The sequence below is a fragment of the Hyalella azteca genome, unplaced genomic scaffold (assembly GCF_000764305.2).
Source record: "Hyalella azteca isolate HAZT.00-mixed unplaced genomic scaffold, Hazt_2.0.2 contig9873, whole genome shotgun sequence".
Classification (NCBI taxonomy): Eukaryota; Metazoa; Arthropoda; class Malacostraca; order Amphipoda; family Hyalellidae; genus Hyalella; species Hyalella azteca.
Genome location: NW_025939931.1, coordinates 78574 through 91607, shown reverse-complemented (window position 1 = coordinate 91607; position 13034 = coordinate 78574). Strand labels below are relative to the sequence as shown.

Below are 13034 nucleotides of genomic sequence, written 5' to 3'. Positions count from 1 at the left end.
CAAAGGGGTTTTTGAACTGCTGGAATCGTATATCCAAACTCGACCATCGCTCGTTACTTGTTTCCGAAAAGTTTCGCAAAAATTTCCTAAAATTCTTGGACAAAATTCAGACAAACCATGGACCAAAGCTTTAACAAAAATTGGTCTAGGTTCGGATAAGTCTCTGAAAAACGTCGGCAACAGTTCGGAAAAATATGGAACAATACTCCGGCAAAGGTTGATTAAATTTTGGACAAAGATGGACAAATCCCGGGCCATGCAGGCTTGTTTCAATAACTCTTACCATGTAGTAATTGACTAGAGGTTTGGTGCTAGAGAATAATTAAAATCATAAATGTGGAGGCCCAAATTTGAAATCCAAAATTTGTGCGGCATTTGTATATTAGAGGTTGAAAAAAGGTAGGGATTGGAATCTATAAAGAGTGCAATCCGTTCAATTTAATTTCTTGATGAGGGGTTATGTTTCATTACTCGTCCTTGTTTTATCCGACTGTCGCAACGAATCGAAAATTTTATTCGGAAGTCGATCCCTTGTCACAGCCTACATTTCTACCTCTGCCTCTGTGATAATAAATAATAGCTTATGGGTCATGGAAGCCGCGTTGTTTACCGAACAAGAGCACGCGTGCTCCGGCCCTATTAATTTTTCCCCCAACTTCCGAGTGAACTTCCTCGATTACCTTGAAGTGGTTTACGTCACAGCTTGTGCCGCGTTGATCGACAATGGCTATAGCTGCGTTATGCAAGGCTGATTTTTATCGTACTAGAAGTACGAGTACATGATTTATACAGGCATGGAAGTCGAAACTGTTATTTACGTAGTTGTAAGACGCATTGTGATATGGGCACCATAAGAAATAGGTATGTATTGAAAATCAATGTATTGAATATTTACTAAAAGGCACATATGGATGACAGATCACATTTATAGTTACGTTATTTTAGTTTGTTATTTATACCAGGATCCATTCACGGTTACATTGGAGCATAGATCACCAGCTCGCCAGACTAAAATCACGGGTTTCACTGGCGCAGCGTCGGGTCGCAAGTTTATTGTCACAGTCAAGGCACACCTCTGCGTCACGAAGACGCTCAGTTCGTGCAGTACCGCCTGGCATGAAGATCACCTTCTTTTGCGTGTAATTTGCACATCTTGTGCATTGTGTTCCCTAGTCCATAAATGAATAAAAAATGTAACTCAGTACTCACTTCAGTGAGTGACAGAGAGCGCATTTTCTCGTCGACGAAAACGTGAAGTCACGGACGGACGGACAGACGAACATGGCGAGCACAATAGTGCATTTTTTCCATAAATGCGCTAAAAACTTTGAGGATAATTTCATAATGAATGCAAAATCTACGCGAAACTCCCGAAAAAAGGCTGTTCAGTCGAGGTTTATTGCTTGTATTCTGAAGCCGTTGTTCCAAACCCTCTATGATTTATCGTCCCACATTCTTAAGGGAAATGCTTGCGTCCGCACGTATAACTCTTTTAATACAAACCGCCTCCGTCACGTTCCCTGTAAAAGAAACGATTGCAAAAGAAGTAACATAGAAATTGCTGATTCTGTGCCAATCTAAGAAGTTCTGCAGGGTTTCTCGTCTTTTGAGATGGAATGTCGTTCCGTTGTTAAGAAATAGAATGTTTTTAGAACATTTGGAATGCTGATACTTGCTTTCAAAATAGCTGTTTGAATTTTACACTACGATTTTAAGTGAGAATTTTGATGTGCACTCATTTCTCGGAAACACTTACTCGTCCTAGGCTTCTTTTAATGGAGGGTTGAGGACTTTGCTGTAAGTTAATAGAGTCTGTAATTGAATCAGGCTCTCTGCTAAGCTTACTGTAGCAGTGAGAATTTAAAGTAAAAAATATGTCTAGGTTCTCTATAGAGACATACTGTTTGCAATGGTTCAAATAATGAAGCAAAAATATGCCTAGGTTCTCTATAGAGGCATATTGTTTGCAATGGTTCAAATAATAAAGCAAAATTACATATTTATTGAACAACGTCTCGACTGTTTGTAATTAAAAAAGAAGCTTTATTCATCTCCACAATGCATAATTTCTAGTGATGAAAAGCTCAGTTATTAGAGCAATAAACTGGAGAAAATGCGTATTACATAATTTATTAACGTTATTAGTAATAATTCGAGTCATGTGAACCTCTTCAAGGCTTGTACTCGGCGTGTAATATTAAAGGTTGCCTTGATATTTCCTGCAGATATCGACAGCGGCTAACGATCCAAGCAGATCCGATCTTCGTGTCGTGATCGTTTGACTGCAATATCTTGTAATCTTGAAACTAAAATAAAAAAATTCGTCCTCCGGTTGAAGATCTAAAATTCCTTGCGTGCCTTATTGGAGCAGCTCTCTCGTTCTCTCAGCCAAGGAAAATTAAAATCATTTTGGATACAATGCTTCCCAGACATTTGCGGTCGTGGTTGAAAAATCGTGAATTGGTAAAATCTTCCAGATCAGCAGGAGAGGCGCCTCGAACCATAGCTTTCAACTGCACGATTTTTCTGTAATCGAAATTTGTCAAAGATTTTAATTTTTATTTTTCGATGTTTTTTATTTAACCGTTCCAGCTGCGTACTCACTACTATTTTATAAGAACTTTTATTTCATCTCTCCGTGTTCTGTCATTACGTTGAAAAAAATAAGCACACAAGAAGGAATTGGACAGCAATAATTCGATTTTCTGCGATAAAATCACGTCACTAACCCATATATATCGTTCTAAATGTTCCGGATCACGGCCCACCTCGTGTGAAGTTTTCTCATCGCGCTTGAAGGGTCACTTATAACATTCTTCTTGAGGTTATCGCTCGGCAAATTTCACCCTTTATTCGACCGTAAAGATTCTGCACGGGTATGGGGTCGGCTGTAGCCTAGAGTCATCAAACCTTTTTCAATGCTCGTACCAGGGCCGTTTTCAGTAGAATGCCGACCAGATTGTGTACCGATGGTCTCGCGACGCCTCTATTATACGGCTTGGTCTTGCCGAAAAACCTCAGAGTGAATACTGAACACGTTGTAAAACGAATAATTCAGGGCCGTATACAGTAGAATGGCGACCAGATTGTGTACTGATGGTCTAGCGACGCCTCTATTATACGGCTTGGTCTTGCCGAAAAACTTCGGCGCTTGAGCCTGCCTCAACTTCCTCATCAAATGAGTTTTGGGGGTAAAGTGTCAAAAGTGACGAACAAAGTTGAAATATTGCGTTTCCGTCCGAAGGCTTTGGCTCGGATAATGCTTCTCTCTCGCAAGAGGCTCAAGTAATTGCAATCAAAAGTTCTTGAAGCATTGCTTACCATTTTTAATTTTTTTCAATAGAAACCATTCTAGAAGATTAATGTTTTCTTATCAATTCAGAAATATAACTTTTCCTTAACGAAGAATCGACAACGTTACATAAATTATAAAGAGGATAGTTGTAAAATTTACTCTCGGCGAGCTTGGAATGAAAGTTTCAAGGGAGAACCGGTTATACGTGACGATTACGTGCTAACTTTGCTGAGACACATCTTGGTTTTTGCAGTGCTGGCATGGGGGTAGAACACGATCATGGATGTGTTTTCTAGGACACTTGTGTGCATTGCAGAGGCCTGCCGCTTCTCCCTGGTGCCAGATTATCAGGACATTAAGCTGCTGTGGGGAGCGCTTTACTCCCTACTTGATCTGCTATATTGCTTCTGAAACGTCCACTCGTTGGTCGTGCACGCATTGTACGTGTTAAGTGTCTTACCGGCGTTCGCGTGCCACTATATATATATGCAACTGAGAGCGAACAATTAATTTATGGTAGGGAAATTTACAAGTTTACGTTCTATAACACAAAAAATCCTACCATACATTACATGCACGATCTCGTTTTTAATGGGGTTTGTGGTTAGTAATTTGTCCTTCATTGATGCAAGCTGCAAGTAATATATTTCTTTGACAATTTTTATATAAGGCTTTCAATGCTAAATATGATGATAAAGACGATTTTTGATCGATTTACATGTCACTTACTCAATCACGAGCTGTAAACGTGTGGAACTTCAAACAAAAAACATAAATCAATATCCAATTATGAACTCGGGTTCGGAATTGAAGCCTTTGTTGTCAACTCGAATGCAAGAATGCAGCGCGAGTTGGACTTGCAGAAGTTTATCCGAAGACTTGGGAAAAGCCATGTTGCATCCATAGCTGGCTGGCAATCAATGCGTCTTCTGGATTCCAATTTCCAGCTCCTCTTCTGTAACGCATGTGGAAACGTATATAGCTTTCCAGCGAGACCTTAGCCCAGCGAGTCTACCCTTCGAACATTCGTCTTGCTTAGGAGCCCGCAGGCTCGACGGCTGGGTGTCTAAGTTGCTCTCGATGAAAGCATGTTAAATGGCTTCGTTTCTCCGTGTAGAAAATAGACGTTGTGGCGTGGCCGCATTCATCCTCCGGTTTAGTGTCGCATAAATTTTCCAAAACTGCTCCTCACAATCCTCTTGCATTTTTAGGAAGATGATAACAGCCGACCAATACCCTTGAAACACGTTATATTCGCAACATTTATGGAAAAATTGAAATAAAACACCATAAATTGAAGATAACTGTTCAAATGTACAGTATAATGAGTACATTATATTTAAAAACATTTTTGAAGATGGCGAATCGAATTTAGTACAGTGATATGATACCTCTTTACGTTTGCCGTTTTGCAGACATAAATTGAAGAATTTAACCGCGTCATGCGACGGTAGAATTGTCATGTCTTAGTACTGTGAAGTTTCCTTACCATCTGGACGGTTGAGTTAGCTACGCCTCGCCGCTCATGTTTGTCTCTAGGTCTGCTAGTCATGTTTTCCGCTGTCCAATTACCCTATTTTTTTATTTTACCCCAAGTCCCGTTGGTCGACCTTCAGGAAAGATTGTTCTCTCATTGTCTTTTAATACTAATCGGCTGTATAATGCAGGTATTATATAATTGATTTGGACATGAGTAAATTGCGAAATATGGTAATATGTGACTAGATCTTTATTGTTTCATCCCAATTTATGCAAATTATTCCCAAGCCCTCAGGAGGGACTTCCGACGGGTGTCTGTGCTCGTCAGCAGTCCGGTGCGAAATAGCTAAATAGCTGAAGCGCTAGTAAACAGTTGGCCAATAAACTAAACTCAAATTATTCGTTATTCAAATTACATATACTCTCGGTCCTTTTTCAGTTGTCAACATGTTAAATTTTTGAAGAACATTTCGGTTAAAACGATGAGATACGGAGAAATTATCTTAATATTCTTATACTTATCTTATATTCCAAGTTCTTATACTTGGTTTGGCCAAGGCTATTATATATTGGGATGAAACTCCGTTTTATCATCATTTATTTCTCGTTACTTAACGACGTTTAATTTTACGGGAGATTATTTGCCCTTTGAGAGATACGCTATTCATATTCTTGTGTTCTTTAATTCTGAAAGGATACCTTCCCATAATTTGGCTGTTTTTTCCTCTTTTCCTAAACGTATTTCTCATTTAGGCCTTTTCACCTCTGAATCTTGAATATCTACACGTTCATCTGACCTTTTTTCCGTTCCGAGTACCGTTAATTCAAGTTATTTTAACCCAAGCCCGTCGTGTTTACGGACGACACGAGTGAGCTGTCGCATCTCGTAAGATTTTCTTTACTAGCTCATGAATGTAATCATTCATTATCATAAACGCTGAGTACGCAAGAGCTGTGCTCGCATTATCATCTTGAGTAAATCATTCTTAGTTTAAGCCGTAAGCTCTTCCGCTACTCACAACCATCCTCAGCTCACAACTTTGAGTCTAGCTGACATCTTATCATGAGCTCTAAGTGGCTACCTCTCAGCGCTGGCGCACTCTTGTTTGTTGTGAAGGCAACGAAAATTCAGAGAAATTGTCTAAATTTAATGTAAACTTCAGAATTCTTACTTTCTACGACGTAATTCAGTTTAAATTTAGTCCCATTATGAACTCTAAGTGCATTTTGTCACTGGATACTGGATTTTTTTTTTCAAAATCGAGGATAGAATTCAATTGAAATTGGTATGTTTGTAATAAAAGTTTTATCAATTGGAAATTCAGAGAAATTGTCTAAATTTAATCTAAACTTCAGAAGTCTTACTTTCTATGACGTAATTCAGTTTAAATTTATTCCCATTGGGAACTCTATGAGCGTTTTGTCACTGTATTTTCTTTCAAACTCGAGGATAGAATTCAATTGAAATTGGTAGGTTTGTAATGAAAATTTCATCAATTAAAACCTAGCTCTTACGCTAAATCACTTTGTTTACTCGCATATGATCCTTAATAACTCTATTCTTATTCTTCACTGAATTTGATACTGTGAATTTGAAATTAATTATAATTTGAAATTAAATATAATTTGAAATTAATCATAATTTGAAGTTTATTCTAATTGCTCGGGCGATCTGTATTACAATGGTGTGTTACTGTCTCTCGCAACCTCCGTCGACTTATTGTTATATGACGCTCGTGAAATACTGAAGTGTTCTAGGCGCTATTTATGTAGCTTATTACGAGGCAGCATAGTACTCATTAAACTCTCCATTATATCTAAATAATAAATGCCATGCTGGCGAGACGCACCTGAGTTCCTCTCCTTGTTTTCAGCTGGGAAAACATGTTAATTGTACTGTGATTTTTGTCATCAGTTAATAATGTTATGAGAATGTCTCTCACGGATGTTTCACTATGAATCAGTTGCCCTCTTGCGACCTTTTTGCTCTCATTGCATGCCAAGCGAAGGAAAACAATAGTAATTGTTGTAGACACACGTAAGTGCTTTGTTGTTAAATTTACAAGCCCGATTTTAAGCTTATTTAACATAGTTTTGTGTACGATTATTTTAGTTGTTATTCATTATCTTCTGTTCCTTTCCTCCGCTCTTCTTCAATGCTGAAGTTTTGTAGCTTCGTTAAAGAAAAAAATATTTTTAACGCTAAAAATTTTCAAATATTTTGGTCCCCATGAACTTCTTACTATTTTTCCATTTGACACGTAAATATTTTATATGATTCTGTAATATTTGTTTCCCCTTTAAATTGCCAAAGTTTGTTTGGCTAACTGCATCGTTAAATTCACGATAGTTTCGTTTTTTTTAATTAGTTGCCTGTATTAGTTGGCCAGGTCAAAACTGGAAGTGCGCAGGTTGAAGCTCACTGCAATTAATTTTATAACGTTTCTGGTCTCGGTTGCACAGGCTGAGACGCTCTCATATGGTTAAGGCAAAACAAGGCTTCGAATAACAATTTCGTTTGACATTTAATGAAGAAGAAACTCTGATTCATTGTTTGGGGATGAATGGTAATTATTTTTATCTCTTATAGTAGGAAAAGTTTTACCTCTCACGACTTGAATATCAATTTCAATTATATCGTTCTTCCGTCCGAATATTTCATTCTTTTATTACTTTAAAATAACGGTCTTAATTTTCGCCCTTTGCATCTTATTAGTAAGCTTCGATACTGTTATCTAACATATTAATTTTTTGTACCCATATCTTTTTGTATTATATATGCGTTTAGAATTTTTTGAATGTTAACCAACGAGTTTGTGCTCTGCCATAGCCACTTACATCCCCAGTCCTTTTGATCCACTTATAAGCCTAACCCCAGTCCATTTTCTCCACTTATATCCTCAGTCCTTTTGATCCACTTATATCCCCAGTCCCTTTGCTACACTTATATCCCCAATTATATAATAGAAAAAATTAAAAGCAAAAACACTCCATATGCAGGCTCGTGCACAGGCGCGTGGTCATAAATATTAAGGTCCATCAGCAGGCCTTTTCGTAGATCCCTGGGGTATCTCCCCTGATCCTCAGTATTGGGTCCAATGACCACCATTGGTCCCGAAACAAATTTCAAAACAACCTTTTTCTTGGCTCCGTTTGGTATTGTCGGTCGAGCCGCCGTCGCTTTTCTATCGACACTTTTCTGGTAAGTTGTATTTTCATTTGCGGTGAAACTGTTATGGTTGTACGCTGATGTCGATTTTTTGGCCATGAATATCTCAGTCATCGCTTTTTTCGTTCTGTTTTTATTTTATTATTTGATTTGTATACATTATTTTTTCAAGTATGAATATTTGACCGAAGGCATTTACTTCACCTCATCATTTCTACAATTTCGTATGACATATTAACTTCATATGCCTGCAGAAAATGTTCACGTAACGGCGTCCCCGTCGGTTACATTGAAAATGCATGTAAAATGCGTCGGTTACGTTGAAAATAACTTGAACAACGCTGTCTGCTCTAAGGAGTCGAACAAACTCTGTTCCTGTCTTTGAATTTACTTGTTAAAAAACCCGATTTGGTATTAAAAAGAAGTTTAATTTATTTATTAGGCAAATATTCACGATTATGTAATGTTCCCCACGATGTTATAATTTCGTTGGCACTTGCTTTTTAAATTTTGCATATCGTTTGAGGAGCGTCGTCTCCCCGTCCGTCTCATTACCTACCTGAATCCAAGTTTCGGTCTGGTTTCATCCAAGTTTCGAATCGGTCTGAATCCAAGTTTCGGTCTGTTTCCATCCGTTTTCTTGCTATTCCCAATCCAAGTTTCGGTCAGGTGTCGTCTCCCCATCCGTTATTCTTCCCACCTTCCCCAATACAAGTTTCGGTCTGGTGTCGTCTGCCCATCCGTTATTCTTCCCACCTTCTCTAATCCAAGTTTCGGTCTGGTGTCGTCTACCCATCCGTTATTCTTCCCACCTTCTCTAATCCAAGTTTCGGTCTGGTGTCGTCTACCCATTCGTTATTCTTCCCACCTTCTCTAATCCAAGTTTCGGTCAGGTGTCATCTCCCCATCCGTTATTCCTCCCACCTTCTCTAATCCAAGTTTCGGTTTGGTGTCGTCTACCCATCCGTTATTCTTCCCACCTTCTCTAATCAAAGTTTCGGTCTGGTGTCGTCTACCCATCCGTTATTCCTCCCACCTTCTCCAATCCAAGTTTCGGTCAGGTGTCGTCTCCCCATCTTTTATTTCTCCCACCTTCTCTAATCCAACTTTTGGTTTGTTGTCGTCTCCCCATCCGTTATTCCTCCCACCTTTTCTAATCCAAGTTTCGGTCTGGTGTCGTCCCCCCTTCCGTTATTCTTCCCACCTTCTCTAATCCAAGTTTCGGGTTGATGGCGTCCCACCGTCCGTTTTCTCACCCTCTAAAATAAAGTTTTGAAACTTTTGAGTCCCCACTCCGTGAGGCGCTGCATATGCCCTATGATGCCCGGCTGGCCCAGCTGAGGGGGTAGAGTTTGAGCTGTTATCGATTTGCTGGGCTCCGTGCGCCTGTGGCTGCTGGCTTGTTAAAGTGCTGCTGCTACACGGCCTCTTGCTCGTATGCATTCTACCCACTACCTGTAAACTTACAGGATGAGTGATTGCGTATCTTTATTTAAATATTATTAGGAGAAACATTACAAGCATTTTGATGCATTTATGCTCGGCGATATGAACGCGAAAAAAAAAGGAATAAGAAGTAAGAACGCTCCTAGCTGAGACTTAAGTATGACTGAATAACCGTGTTTGCTATTAAAATTTGTGATGCAAGATAAACAAGTTGGATTGTATTGTAGAACCTGTTTTTGTATAAAAGGTCAATAGGTTAAATTTCATTTGAAAGCGTTAATCGTATGTTTTTCGGTAAAATAATTAGGACATTTTATAGAATATGGTTGTCAATCTGCACCAATCCAATCACGCTAATGTGTTAGATTTTATTTGGAAAGTTGATCGTACATCTTTCTGTAAATAACTTAAAAAAATTACAGATGTAGGTCGTGTTATCTTGCATACATTCGATCACGCTACTATGTTTTGTCTGTTTTTTATATTTTTTATTGCCTTTAACTGTCATTTCCTCCCTACTTCCACAACAACGTACAGAAAGAAAGGTTATCCCGTTAATCAGCCAGGTTTTATTTGCAATTGGTATCCTATTTATTTCCTCGAAAAACTTAGCTACAAACTGATCACAAAGGTATATCTAATTGGCGTCACTATCAATAGTCGTTGATGAGCACCCAATAGCCGAGAAAAAACTGTTCAAACTTGGGGCTGTTTTTGCCCCGGTGATGTAGAGACAAACTAGTGTGTTGACAAGCTTGGAACAGCTCGTGATTGCGGCCTGGATAAATTACTCAACTGATTCCCTTTTTTATTGAGAACTCAAGATTTTTATTAATAAAATTAGAATTAATTAATTATTAGGTTTAGTAAATATATTGATTTTCTTGTCGTATTACATTTCGCGAATTTTGTATCATATCTGGGGCCTGGTAGAGCATGGAAACGCTGTTGTATTCTATATTGCAATGGAAACTTGGTCAGCTGAGGTTTGGTTTTGGTGTGTTACGTTCATATTTGTTCTACTTAATCGCCAGGTATCTCCATACTCTACTTCATGTATAGTCTGACGTTAATAGTAGATTTTGAGCACCTTCCTATTAAGGTGCACTATCAAGGTTCTAGTCGTGAGTCTTTTCTTCATAGATACTAACTTAACATCAACTCGGATGATGGTTATCAGTGATAGAAAATTTTCTATCGAAAAAGGCCATTAATATTTTGTTTAGACTTCCTTTCAAGGCCTCAAGTCAAGGCCATTCTATGCACATGGTATTTTGAGGTGAATCATGGTTATGCAATCCCCGTGCATGGTAATCAAGTCGAAACAGGTGAAGAGAAGCTCAAAACAAGGCAAATATCGACTAATATAAGATTACACTGGTCTGTGGCTACTAGCGTTCTACTGACCTTTAACATCAAAACGCCAATGCGTCTACCGTGCTTGCTACGTAGGAAAGTTGGAATACGGTTTTTGGAGTATAATTCATTCTTATTTAATCTCAACATCCGTCATTTGTTTTATGTAAGCATAAATAATGTATAAAATTGGTTCATTTATTTTAGAGAAACTGATCGAATCATTGTTCATTAATAATTTATCAGTCACAATAAATACTTCAACCAAACCTCGGGATTTATTTCAGTTTCAGTTGAACATCGTAGAAAATGGGTGCAGTAGCGAAAACGTCATCAAAGGGAAAACTGCGCAAGTTCTTGATCATATATGTACCTCCTAGGCCTCTTTATTTTAACAATATTTATCGTAAAAAATGAGCAAGACGCAAGCCGCTCATGCAGTAACGGCACTGCACCTAACTTACGACGCCCTTCAACTTTATGAATGCCCAGTATATATCACCTGTCCAAAGACTTGTGATTATATTCAATCAGGAATGTAATATAAGTTTAGGCATTTTAATTACCGGTCCGAATCGTCCAATCAAGAGTGTTTTTTTTCGTTAAAAATCTACCTATGGTCGGTCGAAAAGACGGTACTTGTAAATGTTTTAGATCGACTAAAGAATTTCAAGGCTCTTTTACTCGTTGAATTTAGAAGATATCTTTATAACATTTCAGTTGAAGCCGCACGAAGCGCAGTGAGTTCAGTGAGGCGGCGACGGGAGTAATGTTGATGGTAGTTGTTAGAAATACAGATTCTTTTCAACTCTTCATTCAATATTACGAAATTTCTGTAACTTTAATTTCAGCAGGTATAATAGCTTCGTACTTCGGTTTTCATCATTGCTCCGTGTGCAAAGATGAAAACATTTCGACTCGCTCAGTCCGTTATAAATTTACGCCTTTCGACGGCTGAGTATCTATTACCTACATTTTATTTTTACTGTAGCTCTTCATAGCAAAAAAAATATATTTTGATCACCCGAAAATAATTAATATTATTGATTGACACAAAAACATATTTTTTCAGCTGATGCGTCAGCGGGAGGCGAGCGTCAGAGACACTGACAGGTCAGAGACACTGACAGGTCGAGACCGATGCCGCCCCTCCAACTGACAGGTCAGAGACACTGAGTGATGCATGTACACATTTACAGCTACCCAGTGTTAGGCCATTGGTGTGAGTCATGAATGCCTAGTATATATCACCTGTCTAGACTGGTAATTATATTCAATCAGGAATGTAGTTTGAGTTTAAGCATTTTAATTACCGGTCCGATCAAAAGTGCGTTTTTTTCGTTAAAAATCTACCTATGGTCGGTCGAAAAACAAAGAAGCTGAATCAAGATAGTAAAATATTCTAATTTTAAGTCGGGGATTACATACGTTTGTAACTGGTCAAAACTTCCAAATTAATGGTTAGTGAAAACAAGCATTTGTACTGCGATAAAACCTTCCAGCCATCGATATTTTACAAGAAGCAATAATCATTAAATGAAATCCTCACATTTACATGCCAATCATTAGAGATGTTAAGACACTCTAAACGATTTGCGTGAAATTATTGATGGTGTAATGCATCGACGATCTGTTCTATTGCTACATAATGTTTCCTTTTCGTTTCATTCTCCGAACTAAATTCATCACTTCTGCTCTCGTTGATGTGAAGAGCATTACAGTAGGGGTATTAGTTCAAAGCTGTTCAACAATGAGGCATGGAAGATCGTCGTCTATTCATGTCCACATACCGTATACCACACCCGGTGTGGCGGATGGATTCCAACCCTTGATCCAACATTTGAAGGCTACCGTCGTTTTTTGTTGTCCTCGTCTACCTTGGACCTCATCCATGAAGCACATCAATCCTCCCATATACGAACTGAGTCGAACTTCACGCGCTGGATCAGGAATACAACCGAGATAAATGACTCAGTTGATGCCTGCATTGTTAGTCTTGATCAGGTCTCTCCCTCCACCCGTCGCAGGAACAAGGCAAAGAATGGATCAGAGGCGACGTAGGAGAAGAAATGGAATAATGCCGATATCGATCCTTGCCCTCGGATGGGGCCGGCGAAATCTCGAGCTGCGAAGCCGCTAACTGCTCAGTGCGCGCTTGGCCGCCGTGGTGTTCGTGTGTTGTGTTGCACTCTCATTGATAACCTGAATTAATATACATCTATCAGTAGAGGCAGTAATTTCCAAAGCCGTAAATGTTAGTGGATTGATTGCATTATTATATGCCTCGAC

The 13034-nt window shown here is 38.7% G+C and overlaps 1 protein-coding gene across 1 annotated transcript in view; it reads left to right on the top strand.

Annotated features, from left to right (window-relative positions):
* LOC108670237 overlaps positions 1-11855 on the top strand; it is an 85613-nt gene extending 73758 nt beyond the window's left edge. Inside the window, exon 2 of the mRNA XM_047882198.1 lies at positions 11818-11855. Within this exon, the coding sequence (XP_047738154.1) occupies positions 11818-11855 (38 nt within the window). The remainder of the gene's footprint in view (positions 1-11817) is intronic.
* The last annotated feature ends 1179 nt before the right edge of the window (positions 11856-13034 follow it).